Genomic DNA, 21,912 nt, shown 5'->3' with positions numbered 1-21,912 from the left:
TCTGTGCTTATTGGCAAAGGGATGCTCTCCTCTCGTTTTAGGCTTCACTATGTACACAAGACTGTAGAGAAGAGTGGAAGTGAATGAGCTATTTTTCCACCAGGCCACTCATGTCCCATCAGCTCGCCAACCCCCCTAACAACGCCTCCTCCTCCTCCTCCTTCACCACAGTTTCTCTGTCTTATCACACATGTCCTGCCAGCTCCTCATTTTGTTGGACTCATTAGCATTTCCTGTCGTTAATCACTTCCATAAGGATGTCGCAATCTGAGCAACCTGCCAGCTAGCGTAGTAGCAGGTTAGCACACACAACACTGAGCGGACGGGCATGAAGGCTAACGGGGCGGTGCATATGATGGGCTGTCAAGGGCTAATCTGCCGGAGAAGTGTTCATTAAGTCATTAGCGCTGACGCAGCGATGAGACGGGTGCAGGCTGGAGTGATGCCTGCTTTGTCCTCTTTTTATCGCTTCCCTCCGTCCCTCCTCCTCCCGACTGTCTGTTTGTCCGCTGACTGACGGAATGAAGAGGTGGAGACGAACGGACGGAGATGAAAAGATAAAAAGAGGAGGAGAGAGAGCAAGGAGATAAATTCAACTGGAGCGCAAAAGTCAAGTGTTGTGGTACTCAAACCTGCCCTGAGGCTTGGCTGAACCACTGCAGGAACTACATGTTAATTCTGCTTTACATGCCATAACCATTTCACACATTTAATGCATCTACAAGAAACAAATGTAGGAAATCATTTATTTCCAAAAAGCCTTTAAACACCAAGGGTTTCAACATGAAACTGGGAGTATCACAGCCTTACATGTCAATTTTGTAAATGGCTGTCCACGCCAAGAATGAGTGACTATAACGAGAATTATGGTATCAATGATGTGAGTGTTCACACTGATGAACAATAACGTTTTGTAAACAGTGTGTCCGTCGCTTAGGAAAATGGATATTGATGACCTGTTACTGCTGTAGGTTTCACAGAGAAACAAATGGGAGAAACCCAGAAGGATATGGTTTTACAACATATATACACGCATAATAATTTCCGTTCTGTAAATTGGGCAAAGCTCCAGTACCACACCCTACACTTACTCCATTTATTAACCTGTTGCATGAAATTAATGTTTTAAAAAGTGATGAGCCATTCAGTCATTAGCTCACTCCTGCTGTGAGCAATCTGCTCCAATAAAGTTGGTGAAGAGAAGCAATATTCAACAAATCTAAAGAAATATGTTGTTTTTGTTCATTGTTTAAAGAAAGTAAACACAAACAACAACCCACCCTATTCTCGAGTAGTTTCGACCGATCTGTCAAAGAGATTTTATCTGCACATCAGGTGCCACCTTTAATTTGTTGAACATTTCTAATCCTTGAAAACCAGCCAGCAAAAAAGAAAAAACAACAAAAAAAAACAACACACACACAAGTGTACCAATAACAGAAGACAGATGATGGTAGAATAGCAGCAGCTAGCTTGTTCACTTGTGGTCATTAGTGTGTGTTCACTGCAGTATCATTTGGAGGAAGTACAACTGGCACTTGATTTGTGAACATGGCTTCGGTAAGCTGTGTGTGCAAGTGAATGTGTGAGTGTGTGTGTGTGTGCATGCGTTTTGGCTGCTGTTGATGACCCAGGAGTAAATTAGCCTGCTAATCTCACAGAGGCAGTGATTAACGAGTGAACCTGGAAACTCTGTTTGTGCCAGAGACCAGACTTACAGCAAAACAAACAGCGGCAGGGGAGCGCCAGTGTGTGAGCTTCTAAGCATGCGTGTGTGTGTGTTTGTGTGTGTGCATGAGCTTCATGTGCAAAGGTTTACCTCTACAGCAGCATGTACACTAGAGGTAACTGTCTATGAAAGCATGTGCAGGGTGTGTGTGTGTGGTGGGCCCCTGATGGTGCACTGCGTGGCTGTGGTAAATCCAGCAATTAGTGCTCTGTACATAATTAACATGCTAATGAGTTGATCTACTTAAAAGCTGCTCTGACAAATAGAACACACATACACTGAATAACGCACACATACCGAATTGAGTCGAGGGGTGGGGCAATACCATGACCCCGCAGCCTGTGTTTGGTAACGTTCATTTGCATATTTGCATTACGGGAAGAGGCAGCGATGGCCATCTCTCACCACACACACAAACTCCAACACCTTGGAGTATAGCAGTGGGTGTTTCGGGAGATCAGGGGTGGGGGCTCGTGGGAGAGGTTGCAGCTGGCGAATCCTCAAACAAACAAAACCTGGCTCTGACACTACACACACACACATAATGAGCAATTTCCACATCCTCTCTCTGTCTGAATCACTGACCCAGAACGTAACCTCAGCTATGATCATAGGGAGGGATGAGTGACTCATTGAGACACACATACATACACACACCTGGCAACTGGATTTGGCAGATAAATACACAAATCTGACAACAAAAGTGAGCCGTTTGGCTGGTTAGTGGAGAGATTCAGCCACAGAAATAAAAAACTACCATGAACTATTGTTCTAATATTAAATTTGTGTCTACATGGTGCGTGTGTAGGATTGTATGAGTTTGTTTTACCTGTCCAGGTAGGCAGTAATCAGAGGTGAGCAGAGATTGGTGGTGGGCTTGGCCAGTCCGAGGGTGAAGATGGTTTCCTGCAGACGTTGGATGGTTTCGGCGTCGCCTTTGGCCGCTAAGCCGTTAAGTATGTGAAACATCGTGGTGACTTGTGCGTCATCAATCACCACCTCCTTCTCTTTCATCTCCTTCAGGATGTCCACTGCCTCTGTGAATGGAGGGGGAAAGTGAGATAAGACAAATGTAAAGAAATGTTCCCATCAGTCACTATCAACGCTCGAGATGGTTTGGAATTTAAAGATGACGTGATGGTGAAAGTGATTTAGAGGTAAAGGATGAATGAAAAGAACAAAAGACGAGGAGAAAGAGAGATAATGCAGAGAGATGAGGACGGAGAAAGCGAGAGGTGGGCAGAGCTTGGCTGGGAGAAGAGTAGGGTGTGTGAATATGATAAAAGGCCCCTTTAGCTAATTCCATGTGGGGAAAACAAACCCATATTAAAACAGCATTTTGCACCCAGCGGGGATGCAAATCCAACCCCGTATAATGCCAACTCTGTGCTAATTGCTACTTGCGGTTTTCTAAACGAGACTACAATTACCGGACCCCTACAATGGAGGCCGGCTTTTTGCCGTGGCCGTGTAGAAAGCACTTGGGGGGCTAAATTATAGGTATGCAGCGACAAGGGCCCGCCGTGGCCCCAGTGAGACCCCGGTAAGCGGGCTGAGGGGTGGATCAGTTTGGTCAAGTCCAGCTGGTAATGGAGGGCTTTTTACTGGGCCACGCGCCCATCTGGCCAACACTAGGGGCTAAATGGTGAAAAGGGTGTGTGTGTGTGTGTATGTGTGTGTGTGTATATGTGGTGTATCAGGGTAAGGTAATTAAGATGCGTTTACTGTCTATTTAGACAGCTGCTAATGGGCTGACAGCGATACAGCCGCTCTCCACCAAAGACACTAATCTATACAGCATGACCACGAGGAAGGTAGGAGATGGAGACGCAGAGAGACACAGAATATATTTGAATAATGTGTGTGAAGCCAGTACTCCAACTGCAGGGCAATACGGATGCTTTGCTGAAAATTCACTCAACTAAATTTCTCGCTCCTTACGTTTGCAGCAAACACAGAGAAATAAGGATGATACTAAATAAAGCTACAGTGAACAAATGTGGGTGTAATGACACTAAACACCTACAGAGCTGGTAATATAACAAAACCCCTCAAACAGGAGTGTCACTCTACTGGGAACACACATTCAGACACACACGCATGCAAACACACTTGTGGGCTGAGGGACAGGGCCACTGGTGAGTGCTTTGGCATCCTAATTTCAGTCTGTCTCTCCATCTCTCCACCTCTCGGTGCCAGTTGTTATGGCGATGGGAACCAAAGGCTGTCACAGATTTAATGGGACAGGGGAAAATAGAGGAGGGAAGGGTGGAGTAGGGGTGGCTGGCAGTGGAGGAGATGCTGCTAAACAAGGGAGGGGGGGGGGGGGGGTTAAAGGGAGGACAATGAGAGGGGGATGAAGCTTCTCAGGGGGATAAGTTTAGTTAGCTGGTTGAGAGCTTGACAAGAGGGATGAAGAGCCAAAAAGGCCTAATCTTGAAGCTAGTGGGTTCTTTGTCACTAACGTTATCATGTATCACACTTTTATCACTACTCCAATGTATCATTTTTGCACAAATACATCTTAAAAGGGCTGCAAGATTAGACCAAGAGCTCCTGGTTCAGAAGAACAACTTCAGAGCACTTCATTGGCTTTTTACTACAGTGTGTCTATACATTTATGAAAATATATTATCATTTAAGATAATTACCTCACCTTCAAAGTCTTGAACAGATGCCAATACAGTGGCAGGGCTCAACACTAACTTTTAAAAGTGGTGGCCAGGCTTTCAGTTAAAGAAACTGAAAATATGGTTGCCCTCTTTGTTCACTTTATGTTTTGATTAATCAAGATAATATGCAGTTACACTCAGCTTGTAAATCAAAGATGGTGGTATCAACATTAAACAATTGCCCTATAATGACCTGACGTCAAGTTTGTACTGTTTCAGTTCAGATGCAACTTACTCTTGCTCTCTGACTCTATGTGTCTCTCTCCATGTCTGCCTCCCTCCCTTCTTCCCTCTAACCATACCTCTCTCCATCACTCTCTGACAGACCCACTAATCACTGAGACCAATGGCTTGGAGTTGATCTGCCCAAATGGAGCTACACTAGCTAACATCCCTTAGTCCTCCATCCAAGCCCCCCACCCCACCCCCTTCTCGTTCCTCCTCCATCTCTCCCTTTATCCGTCCGTTTAGCCAGTATGCATATCCATCAGCTCAGCCGAGCATCGTGGCCAGCAAAGCGAGCCAGACCACACACACACATATCAAAACATGGAGAGGCAGACAGGCCAGGTAAACAAACATCACACAGCCCAATGGTTCATCTAATGTTCCATGACTTGACTGCTAGTGATGTCTCTTTCCCAAAATGCACATACACACACACAAACAGAGCATCAAAGACGAGTCCAGGACCACCAAAAGCCAGTACAAGTTGTGTTTACCAAAGTGGGAGGATGGACAGATGGAAGCAGACGGGCAAGGGCAGGTCAAAGAGACGCTTGGTGAAAGAGAGGAGGTGTGTTTAAAGAATGAAGGGAGAGAAGTGACAAGATGAGGGCTCTTCGTTGATGCCTATTGCATGTTCACTTGGTCACATGTTGACAGATTAAAAATTAATTCTGGTATGAGACGTACATGAAAGCAATCTAATAACATCTGAGGTGAATCTTTCGACTTGCAAACCGTGTTCCAGGCCGACAGAAGAGGTAGACTCCTGTGTTTCTAACATTGATGCTCACACTTGATGTCGAACTTTTGATGTGAAGATGCCGACCAAATTATCATCAGCATCTTGTTGAAAACTTGAAACTGATTAACCTAAACCTGTATCTAAAACTTAGTTCATATGGCAAACCTATAGGTGTCACATTGATTGTTAGTTGAGTGTTCAATCTTATCTAATCAATATGGAATTTTTCTCAGCCAATCAAAAGCAGATAATTACCTGCTTCTCAAGGCTGATACCAATAAGGTAACTGATAATTTTTATAGTTTTGTATTTAAAGAAATTAATAACCTCTAGTTTACACAAACTTCTTCTTCTTTGTTTATTTGCGGATCACAAACCAACTTTATAGGTGTATACCACCAACTACTGTATCAGAGAGTGTAGATACTGACCTTGTTACGTCAATGAAAGCAATTTGGCATCATATAATCAGCTGTATTTATCAGTAAGAAGATACAGTTTCATTACCGTTTGTTGTTTTTGTTGGATAAGAAAGGTGAGCCTGATATTTCCATGCTTCTAGTGCTTAACAGGTACTGTATGCATGCGTGTAAATGGGTTTGCTGTATAGATATGTACATATGTTTTATTTTTGTCTCCATTTTACATTTACAGATATCATGGAGGATGTAGGTTCAACAGATTTTGTAAAAGTTACTGAAAAACAGTGTTCTAATGAGCCAGAAAAAATAACACACAAATAGAGAGATGGACGGCTAGACAGATGGATGTATGGACAGATGTGAAAACAGATGTGAAGACGATTAAAGGACCATGAGGAGAGCAGAGGAATATTAATTAGAGAAAAGTAATTACAAAGAATTGTACAAGAGCAATAGAGGAAGAAAGGCGACATAAGGATAAAGTCAAAAGGATAAAGTGAGGTAACAAAAAAAGTTGCCTGGCGAGGTGGGATGGGAGGCTCTGAACCAAGGGCAAAAAACAACAAAGCCATTAGAGAGAGGGTGAGAAATGAAGCAAGATGCCAAGAGACATGATCTTCAGCTGGGCCTGGTGTGTGCTGGGAGCCAGGCGGACCAGCGTCTGGGTGGGGACAGGCTAACATCAAGGTTAGCCATGTGTGCTAATGTGGCTGACAAGCGTCCCCTCCATATGCACACTCTGGCTAATGGCAAATGCGTTAGCGCTGCCTATACACACCCCGACAAACACACACACAGATGGACACACCAACCGTTGTGCCCACCGAATGCCTTTTGCTTGAATTCACATGCAAATTTGCGTGTCCCTTTGTGTGTGCGTGTGTGTGCGTGTGTGTGTGTGTGTGTGTGTGTGTGTGTGTGTGTGTGTGTGTGTGTGTGTGTGTGTGTGTGTGAAATGCTCAAGCACTTCGGCGGACATGATCTGCCATTAGCATCAAGGCGGATTTCAATAATTCTGGAAAAATACACACAGTCCTGTAATTTTCCCCCTCTCTCATTTCTCACTGACACGGATGTGCGTGAGGGGGGAAGAGAATGAGAGAATGACACGCTTCGAGACAGAGCGGGGGAGAGAGGGTCAAGATAGAGAGACGGAGACGAGGACGGAGAGAGAGAGCGAAGGGGAGGAGAGGGGAGGCGAGGACAGACAAGGGAAACATTTTGCCTGTCATTGTGTGCAAAAAGCAGAGCAGCAAAACTGATGGTAATTGGGTCTTCGATGGGCTGAAGGAAACCCACCGTAGCATTCTGAAAATGGCTGGCTAATGTGGGTTTGAGGGAGGGAGAGAGACGTGACAGAGTTGGTGTCACACACACAAATACACAAGCTCCACCACACACATTCACATCTGCAGGTCTTTTATAAGTTCAAGCCTGATCTACTTTGATCCGGCTTACTGTCAGGGTAAAAGTAATGAGGAACAAAGAGCTAGTGGGATTAGTCAATTAATCAATTAGGAGACAATATTAAGAACAACTTTGATGACTGATTAATAGTTTTAAATCCTTCAACCAAAAATGCAGTTTAATACGTGGTTTTGGCTGACAAAACAAGCAGTTTGAAGAAGTTAGAGAAGTTGTGATGTACTTTATTCTTGACTTAAGGGGCTGAAGGATAATGATAAAGTTAAAGTAAAAGTAAAATAATAATTTATTGGAGCCATACCCTCCACTCTTCCATGCTTTGAGAGGGTCTTGACCAGTCCGATGTATTTACTGGCATCCAACACTGCTGATGAGTCCATTCGGCTTCTAAGAGACAGATAGGGAGAGAGACGGACTTGATTAATGTATTCCACTTACAGTAATGCCACTCATCTTCCAGACGTTCTCCTGCTACAGTTCAGTCTGATGCCTGAAGCAGGTGGAGAGTGAAGAGAACGACGAGAGTTTCCTGTGTTTTAGCCAGTCAACAGAGTGACCGGCCGCTGCATTAATGTCTCCCCCAATACCGCTCAAGTTAAACTTTAATGGCCTACTACTGGTCGCAGCGCTCCCTTATGTGTGTGAGTGTATCCTGCTTCACTCACATTTCCCTCTTCAGGTTGACCGCCTCCTCCACATTGTTGTGGCGACAGCACAGGTTGAGGAGGGTAGCATAGCTGCCGATGGTCATTGCATCCTCGTGCTGCTGCTTCAGCTCGAGGGCGCCCTTAAGGTTCTGATCAGACAAAAACAAAGCAATGACACACCTCAGGACCAAACATGTAGACAAAGCAAACTTAATTCATGAAAAAGAGTGAGAATTGTGAAAGGCTGAGTTATCCAAACGAAGCGTACCTCCTCGGCACAGAGAGTCTGGATGAGTTGTTTGAGAACAATGCCTAATGGTTTGTTCTCAGCTTTCAGGTCAGCCAATTTCTTCTCAAGTGCAAACACCTTTGTCCCAATTCCCTGATGGAGACAGAGAGGTGTTAAACACATGACCAAACACATAACCTCATGAGTTTGACACATTAAGGAAATTATGAGGCAAATTGTGGTGCTGTCTATTTAAAAAAATATATTTTAGCAAGTTAAATCATGTTTTTTGTATGAATTTGTTCACTGCGCAACTTACCACGTGACGGTTAACAGGTGTCACAAAGTCTTGGTCTTTGGGATCCATCAGAACAATCACATCCTGACACAAAGATTGAACACAGTTACGTCATTGGGACAACTATAGCAACAGTAAAGAAAACATAAGAAGTCCAGTCAAAGTGCCTTCTTCTCTACTGATGCTTATCTCAACTAAGTTCTATGATAAAACTTAAGGAGTAAATACTTCATCTGGAAAATATGAATTATATCTGAAAGGCTCTGTACCTTGATGAGCTCTGGGACGTGGTAGCCCTCCAGAAGATTCCTGATTCCTCTGTAGATGCTTTGTGAAATAGTTATGTTCTGCAGAGAAACAACAAGAACAAAGTCAATGTCATCAAAGCACTGATGAGTTCTCAGCACAACGGCAGCTGAACCTGTCCAATTTTATGTTGTAAAATGATTGACATTAATGTTTGGACAGTCACTAAACATGATGTGGAAGTAGGAAACTAATTATGTTTATGTTAACAGGCCAATATTAGATATATCTGCATCTGTATATGAGAATATGGTGTTTGATAGGGCCCACTATGAAAAAGATTAGTTTTTAGAGATTATAATGGAGAAACAGATGCTTGGTGTAATTTATAATTATTAAATTACCAGTGAAGTATACTGTTTTAACTCACTCGTGTAAATTTTAGACGTTTATAGCTGAACTGTAAAATATCTTGCCTCCATTACATCGTTGCCACAAGTGTTTAATAACAACATAAATGAGGGATCAATGAAAAACAATGTGTATGTATCGGCTGGGATCTCAATATCAGAATTTCCTTACACATGAAAATCTGTATTGGCAATTGCCACAAAAATCGAGTATTGGTTGGGCTCTGTTTAAGAATAATTTAAATTAGCCACGGCTTCTTTTAAAAGTTTGTGTTATTATTTGTGAAGAAATGATTACTGAAAATAAAGTTGCATTTAGGTGCTGTTGGAAATGCTGAAATTTGAAAAGATGGTGCAAGATATCGTTTTATGTGAGGATGATTTCTGGAGGTCAGAATTAGCTCTGTTTTTTACATCTCAGATTATTTTGGGACATTTCAATGATTCTAAAGACGGGTCCACACTGGACCAGGAAACTGGTTTACTGAACACTGAACAGCCAGTTAAGATGAAAACCTTTAACCAAAAAGTGAAAAGCATAATTTAATCTTGTCTGGGTGCCCCAACTCAAAGCTTCACTCGTCAAACATGGAGCAAAGGGGAGGAGGACATGCAAGTGCATTTTGTGGTGTGTGTGTGTATATTTGTGAATAATCCGAGTCTGATTACATACTGCAAATCATCTCGGATCAGAGTGTGTAAGCTCCTTTAAAAGGGAAGGTTATGAATGAACTGGATATACGGTATACTGTGTGATGTTTTCAGTAACCTCATCAGTGTGTGTAAGTGTGTGTACCTTAGTTTTTAGTTGATTGAAGTATTTCCGCAGTTTCTCTTCCTGTGCCTGCACTTCTTTGTTTGACATACTGTCGATCAGGTTGTACAAGAGGAAGGGAACCTTTTCTGGATGGGAACACGCACACACACACACAAACACACACACACACACACACACACACAGAGTGAGCAGTTGTCATGGGAATACATTTCATTTGCCAACTTGTCACTTCCTGCACCCATTTGTGCATTTACATTATTTTTCTGTAGCCTCTGCAGAGTGTGTGTTTGTGCTTCTTTTCTGCTGACAGAGGCTGCTTTTGGGCTGGAGTGTGAGTGAATGCGCGACGGTCGGCGGTGACAGCTTCCCCCTACCTCAACTCTCTCACACACACACACACACATAAACACACAAACGCAGATGTCATCTAATGGGATGTGACATGGATAACAGTCTCCATCGCTCCCACCAGCACACACAACAGTTCCAGCGCTGGGGACACTCCTGACACACACACTGACACGGAGCGACATTAACGCTCCCCACACACACAGACGCTGCTCAGCGGTGACACACACACACACACACACTTATACACTTTTAACCACTCAGCGCTGTGTCAGCAGCCAGGCTCTATTTCCTCAGACGGATAGACCAGGTCTTTCACTCACACAGACACACACACCTGGACATAAACACACACAGGCTTCATGACGAGAAGTGGGCTGGTCAGCAGTATTCTGCTACTGAGACTGAAGGCAACACACAAACACACACACACAGACACACACGGCATTTTTCTGTCATCTGAATTATAGCTGGATGGTGAGACGGAGACTGCAGTCTGCAAGTTTGAATACAGATACGTGATAGATGATACACACACATCTCAAACGCATCCTCCCTTCTCTCTCTCTTTCTCACCTACACACACACACACCTTGCATACATCTCAATGTCCCTTACCAGCAGGCTTGTCGCTTCCCTTTGAGAAGCGCTCATCATTGTACAAGAGCTCCGTAATCTGGAATAAGGAAGAGCAAATTAAAACAAAAAACACACACATAAAACATTTGACTTATTTTTAAATTAACCCCCATGTCTTTCACTTTTCTTCTATAATCTTATGTGTGTAAATGAATTGTGGGTCATGATTGCAAACCATCTTGCCTAAAAAAAAAAAAAAATTGCCTGGAGCTGAGTAGCCATCCTAAACATTTCTTTATTTATACGCTCAGTGTGCCATAAGGAGATTTGCATAAAAGCCAGCAGATGGCATTTGTCATATTGTATATTCTTCCTAAATGTAACTCGGTACGGAGCAGATGGTGAGCAAATTGGTTATCATAGCCATAATGTTGTGGGGAAAAAAACATTATGTAGAGAGCTGAAGATTCACTGAATGCCTTTAAAAAAGCCATTAGAGTCTAGTATAAACTTTATTCAGTGTCAAGTTTTTTTCTTTTTTACATTAAGTCAATTTTTCTGTATTGTTTTAAGCTGCTAAAATATTTTCCAAATTAGAAATCCTGTTTACTCCTCCCCTTCTGTGGGGAGGACAACTGAAACAAAGGACACAATGATACCAATATTTATATGTGCATATATATTGTATATATGTGAACTATTATTGCTTTTTTCCCCAACATGTACAAAGGACAGTATGACACTACTTTTCAACATCATCGACACTGCTTCTAGTTTTTTATTATCTTAACATTAACATCATGAGAATTATTACTTTTTTTTTTTTGGCTACCTTTCAATGTCATTGCCAATACTTACTTCTACTGTTACTTCTTAAACACTCATATTTTGTATAAATATTTATACTTTAATTGTTTTAATTCTTATAAAAACTGGGTCCAGTGTGTGACCCTGACCCAAGGAACCAACTGGTTGTTACTGTAAAAAGAGTTTCCACCAATCCCTGGCACAAGAATTTCCTTAGGGATTAATTAAGTTGTAATCATCTTATCTCGTCTGTACTGGTATATAGCGGACACATACAGAAACTCAAACAGCGTGTGCTCATTGACGTCTTACCTTCACCATGGTCTCCACATCGTCAGACCTGCAGGGGGCAGTAGAGGACAAGACATGAGCACCCAGTCAACATGCACCACCTCTGGGTCAACAACAGCTCCCAGCATGTCAGGGTTAATGTGCATCTCTAATAGAGGCACCTCAACCACACACACACTTCTAATGTGCATGTATTCTCCTTTACCCGAAAATGATTAATCCTAACATGAAAGATTTCAAATCACAATATAGCAAAATTTCTTCAAACTACGCCGTCTATGTTGTCCCTTGCTTGTACTGTTGGTGACAGAAATTTAAACTGAATGTGTGTTTAACTTATTTCAAGTTGCTATAAAAAAGATAAAAGCATGAGGTAGACATATGATGTGAATATAGGAGTTTTACTTTTTAATATTTTATCCATTTCTATGAAAATTTCCAATTTTTTCTCCAAATTTGGAGTAATCCAATTCCCTGAACATTACATATTGTATTTGTTTGGAAATATGAATAAATATTTTAGATGAATTAATGAATTGTCTGACAGCAATTTACATTTGACTCAAGTAACCGTAACACTGACAGTGTCATGTTGCCACAGCCGGTAAACTGACAGTGTAGTACAATACAATACGGCAAGAGAGAGACAGATTTTACAGTTTGACACTCTCAATCCCACAGTACAAGAGAGGGGAGACGGCAGTACAAAAGCCTGGGAAACCACAAAAGACACACTCAAACACACACACAAGGAGGCTAAATGATGACAACGTGTGACATTTCTGGCGTTGTCAGCGAGTTGCTGGAAAGGAGGAGATGAGAGACAAGAGGAGAGAAGAGAGAAGAAGAGGTCTTTAATGATTAAATTATCCCCTGACCTTGCCTTTGACAGGGGCAGGTCCCGCACTGCAACGACACGGCACTCACTCGCACACATACACGCGCGCACACACTCCCCAAGTGACAAGCCCAATTATGACCCTGTCAGGCAACCTAACAGTCAGAAGACTGTGTAGGTGTGTGTGTGTGTGTGTGTGTGTGTGTGTGTGTGTGTGTGTTAATGCGATGAGAGCAAAGCAAATTGAGGAGAAGAAGCTGATTCAGACGCAAAAAAAAAGACAGACAAACAATTAGTCAAAAGGCACAACCACAGACAGAGAAAAATATTAAGTTCTCTACAAAAACATCTGGTAATCTACATTTATTTGTGGTTTTGAAATAAGGTAAAATTCTATAGCTGCAATCATGAATCTGCTGTTATTACCCATGTTTTCTTTGAACATTTTTCATGTCCTTGAAAGTATAAACTTATGCTTTTATGACCTTTAAAAAAAAAGGCGAGATTGACCATTTTTCATGAGAAGAAGCCACATTATAAATTAAACTAGCTCAATTATCAAAATCCTCTCATGTAATGAACACATCATCTGCAACAAGGAGTGTACCAGATGGATGTGAAGTACAAAGTTAAGCTCCACTGAGCATATATCGGCTTGTCAGTGGAAGAAATAACTTTGCTCCCTATAGAAAAGTCCAGGCTTTTCTCTTTGACCCACCTCCAGCTTCGCTGAGGGGCCAGAGTGTTTTTGTGCGGGTGTGTGGTGTTAAACTGTAAATATTCATAAACATCCCTTCAACAAAAGCCCACAGGTCAGACCCCGGTCCTAGGGCTAACTCTGCATGCGTGTGTGAGAAAGAGAGTGAGATCAGTACGGGGGTCTGGGTAAGAGGGGCAGTGGTGGGCATCTGCTAATTTACATATCTCCCACGGTGCTTTGGGGTAAGAGCTGAGGGATGACGGCCTCCATATGCATGAGGCACCCGTGTATGTGTGTTTGTGTGTGTGTGTGCTGAGAGTGTTTTTCCCTGCAGCTGCCCACACAGACGCCGTAGATGGTGTGATAGGCTGCACATGTCACTGTGGTAGCATATGCCGCAGTGACCTCCATAGTGCTACAGGCCTCCCTAAAACGCCAGTCAGGAGTTGTGAGGCAAAATATGGAGAAATATGGAATATCAAATGATGGAGGACACATAAAGACATAAACAGCGGACGGGCTAATTGACTCACTTTCTGAAGCCCAGGATGAGGCTGCCGCGGAACAAACCAAGGTCCAACTGGGGGAAGGAGGGATCGGACACTGGAAAACAGAGAGGAGGCAGAGAAGTGATGAGAGGGAGAGACAGAGACAAGAAAACAACTTCTCTTCATGTGGACTGATGTGGTTAAAAATGGAACAAAGTGAATAAGATTTCCAGGAAATCAATTAGTTTTGATTTGCAGTTATTCAAGTTATTATGATTTGATTCATTGCACCAGCGCATAATTTAGGTGCATCCAATAGTACATTTTAATTTAATTTCTTAATATATTATGTAAATAATTATGACCAGGATTAAGGGTTCAATTACATGTTTTTCTTTATTTGAATCGCAGCAAACAGGGTTAGGGTTAGAAGAAATTGCAATAACCTGTCGTAAGATGCTTAAAACATTAACTTAGTTTCAGGCGCACCAGTGCAAAAAGTGAAAATGTAAAGTCACACTTGGCAGATTTTTGGGCCGTTGATTGGAGAAAAGAAGTGGCTTGAAGATGTCATCTTTAAATTGTTTGACTTGTGAAGTCCAAAACTCAAAAGTGTTTAAATTACATGATATTGAAAAACACTGAAACTTTCTTTATGTGAGGGGGAAAAATTTCCACTGGGTGACTCTGAAATACATAAAGAGTAAACGGAGCAACGTATGTGATAACGAGTGGTGGAGGCTTGAGACTAAAACGAGATGAAAGACAGAAAACAGGAAGAATCATCCATTATGTAACAGCCTTCTCTATCCCGTTCCTCTGCCAGTTGAGGCGCCTCTCGTACTCGCTCTTTACATATTCACACAGACTAATCTCTTAAAAGGCCTGATGAGCACAGAAGAGTAAGCGGGCAAGTGTGTGTGTGTGTGTGTGCGTGTGTGTATGTGTTAACGCTGGTCCAATTAGCCCGCAGGCGAAGCAGCGATTTTTATGATGATGGGTGCTCGAGATGCAGTAGAGCTTCTTTGGAATGTGTTAGTCTGCATGCGCGTGTGTGTGTGTGTGTGTGTGTGTGTGTGCGTGCGTGCGTGCGCTTACACAGACTGTAGAGTTCACCCAAGTTCCTAACAGCCACCATGCGAACCTCCGAACACAAGACGCCCTCCGACTCCAAAGACACACCTGCATCCTGAGTAGACAAGATCACCTTTATGTCAGCAAAAAACTTTTCAATGCATACTCTCTCACACACACACACGCACACACGCGCACTCTAACAGTATTATGGATTACCTGGAAGGCCTGTCGAGCTGCTTCCATGCTGGGGAAGACGGGGAAGATGTAGTTGGATAAAGTCTCGGCATCTGGGGACAACCCGAGCTCCTGCATGCACTTCAACGCCGCAATCACACCTACAAAACACACACGCAGAAAAAGCAATTAATATCAGCTTTTTTTAAGACGATAGGCTTGGACAGACTACCATTACCATAGAATAATATAGTTTTTGCCAAAGTCTTTGCCAAAAGATCATTGGTTTCATGCCCTGACAACTGTCAGTAACATTTTCAAATTATTTTCGTAAAAGACTGCATGGTATGGTATGTGTGATATAACTGCCATACTTAGTTTTTGGAATGTACAACTCTCACGCCATGTGGTCAAACAAGTGCAGGCTTTCACATTTGCACTTGATAAATTAAATAAATCTTTTACAACAAATTATATTTTGTTGGTTTTGGAAGCCCCTGTGGACAAAAGTGGTAGTGTGTCCATCGTCAAAATCAAAAAATATAATGTCAAAAAGAAAATTATTGAAAAGAAAAAATCTCCTCCTGCTTCTTTTTAACTGGCCAACGTCCTATTCACTGCAACTTTGCCTGGCAAGATGTAAACACAGGCTCTTCCAGTCTGCACATGGACCCGGTGGCAGACGTTAAGAAAAAATACAGATACACACACTTTCCTCCATTCCCTCTCATGTTCAGGCCTGGAGCTGTGTAAGCACTGTTTGAATATGGGTCTAAGAAATGAGCTGGCATGTACTTTCTCTCCCCCCTCCAGTTAAAAAGCCAGGCACGCACGCACACACACACACACACACACACTCACACTCCCTTCATCGACAAAATGCTAATGGCTGCTCGCCTCTCTACCTTGGACTTGAGGATACGTGTACATAAACACGCACTGGGCCTGAAGTGGACTCTTGCACCATCACCCGGCCTTGCAGCAGAGCCCTGTGGTCCTGCCCCAGGGAAGGCGGCCAAAACAGCCACATGCATATGGAACAGCCACTGATGCACTCTCAATGTGCCCGCAAGAGTGTGTGCTCATATGCAGGAGGCACTGCAGCACTTTGCATATGTCTGGGAGCGTGCCCACAAAGGACATGGGCCTAGATGAGGGCATAGACGGGTCTCTTTCTCAGTGTGTTGCTATGCCGTTTTAGGTGCATCTATGTGCTATATATGACTGCATCTAGTGCACCAATAGACCTTGTTCCCATGCGAACTTCAGCAAACTACCCTAAAGTGCTTCCTTGAGTTGACACACCTCATGATGCAGTGTGTATTTACTCTCCACTCAGGTTGTGAAACACACACACGGCTCTGTGTTTCTGCATCCTCTTGGGACGTATGTGTTCACCTGGCAGTCTCTCTCTTTAGCTGAATAAAAGATGAGCTGGGGCTTTTATACGCCATTAAAACCTGCGGCTGAGGCTGCATTATCCCAGGTAAGGCTACCTGAACCACTCCATCCATCCAGCCTCTCACTCATTCATCCACCCCTCTCACTATCCATCTACCCTGCTTTCAAGTAAAAAAGTAAACAGGCGATCGTCCTCTTTCTTCTCAATGGAGGATCCATCCACTCTGCTGTCCTCTCGTTCCATTCTTACCCCCTAATCGCTTTCAACGAGACTTTTTTTATGAAAGAAGAGAAGGAGCACCTGCTTTCCTCCTGAATAATCCATAATCAATTTCACGGTGAGCCAGACAGACAGAAAACAAGTGAATGGAGAACTGGAGGTATAAATGCATAAGCCGACCTTCTCTCTCACGTGCGTGCACGTGCTTTCCGGCTTCCGCCTGTGAGCTTTCATGATCATCAGCACTTTTCAGTCGTCCAACAAGCGTGTTTGCGTAGCTTTTTTGCAAGTCAAGTCTGTGACAAAGAGCTTTTAACCATTTGAACCCAAGGTTTTTTTTTTGCTCAGTTTTCACTCCCTGTATTTACAGCCTTATGGTGAAGTCACTGCATGTCTTAGCTAAGCAGTTAGGTTAGTAAGAAAGGCCATTAGTTTGCCTTCTAGGGTACTATTCTAGGTCTAAGTTTTTTCACCTACCACTCTTAAGTCAGTATGTCTTCAACCAATCATCTAGTAACAGTTGGTTAACTCAAGATATTTTGTTATTATGATATCTCAAAACACAGAAAAGCATCTGTATGGGCAGACATCCAAATACAGATCGAAACTGAAAAAAAATGGATCCTTAATCTCTAATCAAAACCTACCGACCAGGACCTCTAAAGCTCAACATTTAATTTGTACAAAAACCAAAGATAAAAAGGGGACATAATGTGGTTTTACAGGGGGTTATGTGCCAGACTATAATTAAATACTTACTGGATTTTCCTGTTGTTGCCGGGCAAACTCAAGCTGATTACAAGACTCAGAGAAGTCAAGAAAGAAAGACCGATTGCAAAGATGTCTCTGTGGTCTTAACTGAATAGAGCTGCAACAATTAGTCTAATTGATTAGTTGATCAAAAGAAAATTAATTGAAAACTGTTTTCATAATAAATTCATTTTGTTTGTCATTTTTTAAGCAAAAATGTCAAACATTTGCTGGTTCAAGCTTCTTCAATGTAATGATTTTATGTGTCATTTATGACAATGAAGAAATTTCTAGCGTTGGACAAAAGATGAAATTTGAAGAAGTCACTTTGTGCTCTTGGAAACTGTGATTTTCCCAATTTTATAACATTGATTGACTTATAAATTAATTGAAAAAATTATTAGGAGATTAATCTGGAGAGAGAGACTGAGATTGCAACATGCAATTCCAAGTAAGGCACCTTGAAACTCAGCTAAGCTGAAATGTAAAGACCTACACACAAAAAAAAGAGTCGAGTATTAATGCGAAAAGCATTGAGGATACTACAGAAAATAATATGTGATATTATGTGGTGTCGTTTGTACTGATCTCGCTTTAGGTCTTTTACTTTTCAGTCCGTTATCCTCATCATATGTGAGGTAACCCCTTTTTTTTTGCCTCCACCCCTGTCTGAACAATTTAAGTAAAGATTTGGCACAGACGAGAACTGAGAAGAGTAGAGGCCTCTCCAGGTTGGTCAGCATAAAGCCTGACATACCATCCAGGCAAGAAGTATCAAAGTAGTGAGTTAAGCATGGCAGTGGTCACAAGATATCATCATCAGATTCATGTCTTCAGGTTAACTGTCACAGACGAGAAGTGAGGACGGAGAAAAGAGAGGAAAAGAGGAGTGGAGTGAACCGGTCGCTGTCATCCCCTCCCGTCCTTGGACATGAGTACCTGTCACTTCTCCTTTTCTTTCTCCTCCAACACCATCTGTCTCTCCATCTCTCCGTGTCTATGACTCTCTAAAGGTAGACTCTGTTCGCTGCAAGGCGATGAGGGGTTGTTGTTTGGAAACAGAGCAGAGTACAAGAACCATTTTATGAAGCATGAAAAGCTGCAATTTCATCCTCGCTCCCTTCATTTTTTCCTGCTTTTAATCAAGGTGATGCTTGGCTCTTGTCCCACCAATTAACTCCAGCTGAGGCTAGACATGAGTTCATGGAGGACTGCATTACAGATTGCTGTGACGGTGCTTCTTTAATGCAGCCCACTCTATTTGACAGATATTGCTGCATTAAAGAAAGAGTGAAAGGGTTGAAGAGGAGGTCACACAAATAAGAGTCCGGTGGGGGAGGAGGGGGCAGCCAGGAAGGAACCAAACAAGGGAGACTTTGCATTCCTCATCACCCAAATACATTCCCTTCCTCTGCAGTTTCCCCTCCCTCTCTTTCTTGCTCCCCCATGTCAGAAGTGATAAGAGTGCGCTGCGTCGCCAGGACTGACAAGCGGTGACTAGCTGGCGGCAGGTGGGAAGTATGGGCCAGCATATGCTTCCGCTAAACCCGCCAAATCCACACCTCATCAAAAGGCAAAGGGATTTTTCCCCCCACTCCACTCCTTATTCCTCCCCTTCCCTCCTCCCCCGTTGTTCTCCTTCAATTCTACGGCTCCGGCCTCTCTGCCCGCTAGTGACACCTGTGGACAAAAAGTGACACGGCGCTTAATATTTCATGGGCCGTGCACAGTGGGGCGCGTAATCCAAAGTGAATTCCCTCAGAGCGCTTGCATTTACATGAAATCAAGTCACTCCGCATCAGTCACATCACCTGCACTGCCCCCCGAAAGCCCCCCCTCTCCTCACAAATGTGGACGCATACACACCTCCTGCAGCCAATGAGAGCGAGGAGAAAGAAGAGAGGCTGCATCATTCATGCAGGTTAAGGCTAACACCATCGGAAACAAGCAAGCACAAGAGAAGTTTCCCCACTTTCTTTCCTTCCTTCCTTCCTCCTTTCCACTCTGTGATGGCTAAATGGATGTCTGATGTGTTTGTGTGGCTCTGAGGCTACACGGTTAGAGGATTTAAGTAATAGTATGTGTCAAGTGAGTATGTGGTTTGTGCATGTTTAAACTCATGTCTACTCCTCTTCTGCTGAAGCATCTCAGCGTTCAAACCGAGGATCTGTCTGGACCGCACAGTGAAGTCAATCTGCGCCGTCGCCACACTGGTCTAACCAGTCTGTCCTCCCTGCCAGCACAAATGCTGTCAATTAGCAGACAGGGGAAAAATACATCATTTATTAATCACTCTAAAAAACCCCAAAGAGAGAGCCAGAGCTCAGCATAAATAAAGCACTTAAAAGCCAAGCCGCTGCTGAATGTATTTGACAGGGTACATTCATAATGAGTTGTGAATTCTGACAAGTCTCCAAATGCCGGCTATCTGTCACTGAGACGATTTCCCCCACGAGTCGTCGCTGACAAAAACAAGAGAGTAAAGTAACCATTTTTATCAGCACAGACAGAAATTGGGAAAAGGAATATCCCTCTAAGGTACATGTGCTGAGCCATTAAACTGTCTTAGGTGGCAGATGGAGAAGAAAAACTTTCAGACACAAGCTGAAGACTCACTAGACAAGGACTGCTGTTTGTCCAGCCGAAGGTTATTATTGTTAACCAAAACTTAACTAAAAACTAAAGCTAGGTGTGAAAAACATTTTCTTTAACCAAATTAAAAATATAAACTAAGCGAAAACTAAATGACACGACAATGTGTGCTTGAAAACTTAAACTAAAATTAAAAAGATAAAAAAAAAAATGTAGAGAAAATGTCTCGACCAAATTGATTGAGACTATAAACTAAAATTTGTCAACACAAAAAGCATGGGGAGGCATTGGCAGATATGTTCATGGAAACTGAGATGTATATGTGAGTGTGAGTCAAATGCCTTCACAACTACTGCTCATATTTTAGTAACAAAAAACTCTAACTTATACTAAACCGTTGAAACCTTTACTAAAACTAAACATTTTTAAACACTAAGCTAAAACAAGCTAACCCACTCTACCTCGAATTAAACTGAATGGAAAGCAAAAATTAAAAATACAAAAATGTAAAAACTATAGATCAGTCACACACACTCAATTAAAACAATAAGTGACTAGTGTTTATCTGCGAGACAGGTTTATGTAAGATTGCATCAAACAGACCCCCCATTATTTCATCATGTAATATCAGCAACTTTTACAGAAACAAAATAAAAATAAAATAAACAAAATGCTCTTGTTGTACGGTTTGTGTGTTATACGGCTTTTGCACTTTCGGTGCAATGAAACACTGCTATTCAGCCTGGTGATAAGTTATCCTTTGAAAACATGGCTCAAAAACCACCTATTTGCCCTATTTGACACAGTCATGTAAATATGACATCACCATGACATTGGTGATCAAGTGTGTTGGACAAAGATCAATTATCTGTAGGGAATTGTGAGAGAGGACGACTTTGTTGAAGAACTGAGCTGAAGTTTGGTTCACTATAGGATTTAAGGGCAGCCACTCAAGCAAAATGACCTCTGACCACTCAGCCTCAGGCTCGTATGTGCATCTTGGTTTGCGTGTTTGCATGTGCAAGAGAGATCCTTCAGACTTCTGAGCCCCCCCAGTGTCCCCAAAGAGGAAGCTTAGGTGCCCCCTGCCATGGGGCAAAGGTCACCAGATCAACCATCCTCACACACTGTGCACCACTGTCATCTTTCAGCAGCTTCTGCACTATTAATAGTGTCAGCACTGTCCAAAATTACATTTTTGACTCACCGAAATAGGGGACTGGTAGATAAAAGAAAAATACACCAACAGGCATATCTTTTACCTGCATATTAGATATGTCTTTGGTATTTTAAAAAATGCAGCAGTAAAACAAATTATTATTACAGAGGTACTTGGGGACCTATTGAAGGATATCGTGGTGTTTGCTGATAACAGTTTGATTGGATTTCTTTTTAATGGAATTTTTTTTTATTGGGATACGGTTATAATTTAAACATCTGATTATTTTAAAAATGCTGCAGTAAAAGAATTTGAAAATTATCTGAGATGGGCTACTTGTGGGCCTTTTGTACAGGAATATTGGTTGAGGTGCTGATAACAACTTCAACAATAAGTTTTTTTCCAGAATCTTTTTAATGTGCTTCTGTAGAAATTAATGGGATATATTTTCTGATTTTGGCATCTAATTACTAAAAACGCTGTGGTGAAAAAAGAAAGTACTGAGAAATGTAGGCTGTTTAATTAAAACAAGGGAAAATATCAAAATATAAAAAATCTTTCCACTTTTAAAAAAACCTTTGTGGCCATTTGAATATCAACTATAACATAAAAACATGTGCAGGAAATGCTGTAATGACCAGGTTTACTGTTGGAAATTTCAT

At 42.3% G+C, this 21,912-nt stretch overlaps 1 protein-coding gene across 1 annotated transcript in view; it reads right to left on the bottom strand.

Moving 5' to 3' along the window:
- lrpprc (leucine-rich pentatricopeptide repeat containing) overlaps positions 1-21,912 on the bottom strand; it is a 64,799-nt gene that overhangs the window by 37,976 nt on the left and 4,911 nt on the right. The window contains exons 12-23 of the mRNA XM_073481337.1: positions 15,171-15,289; positions 14,976-15,066; positions 13,923-13,992; positions 11,873-11,900; positions 10,793-10,850; positions 9,845-9,951; positions 8,662-8,739; positions 8,414-8,476; positions 8,134-8,247; positions 7,884-8,014; positions 7,520-7,605; positions 2,559-2,766 (exon numbers count right to left, since the gene is read on the bottom strand). Coding sequence (XP_073337438.1) covers positions 2,559-2,766; positions 7,520-7,605; positions 7,884-8,014; positions 8,134-8,247; positions 8,414-8,476; positions 8,662-8,739; positions 9,845-9,951; positions 10,793-10,850; positions 11,873-11,900; positions 13,923-13,992; positions 14,976-15,066; positions 15,171-15,289 — 1,153 coding nt within the window. The remainder of the gene's footprint in view (positions 1-2,558; positions 2,767-7,519; positions 7,606-7,883; positions 8,015-8,133; positions 8,248-8,413; positions 8,477-8,661; positions 8,740-9,844; positions 9,952-10,792; positions 10,851-11,872; positions 11,901-13,922; positions 13,993-14,975; positions 15,067-15,170; positions 15,290-21,912) is intronic.

Source organism: Pagrus major, chromosome 15, assembly GCF_040436345.1.
Source record: "Pagrus major chromosome 15, Pma_NU_1.0".
NCBI lineage: Eukaryota > Metazoa > Chordata > Actinopteri > Spariformes > Sparidae > Pagrus > Pagrus major.
The sequence above is the reverse complement of the archived record's forward strand: the minus strand, read 5'-3'. Positions and strand labels throughout refer to the sequence as shown.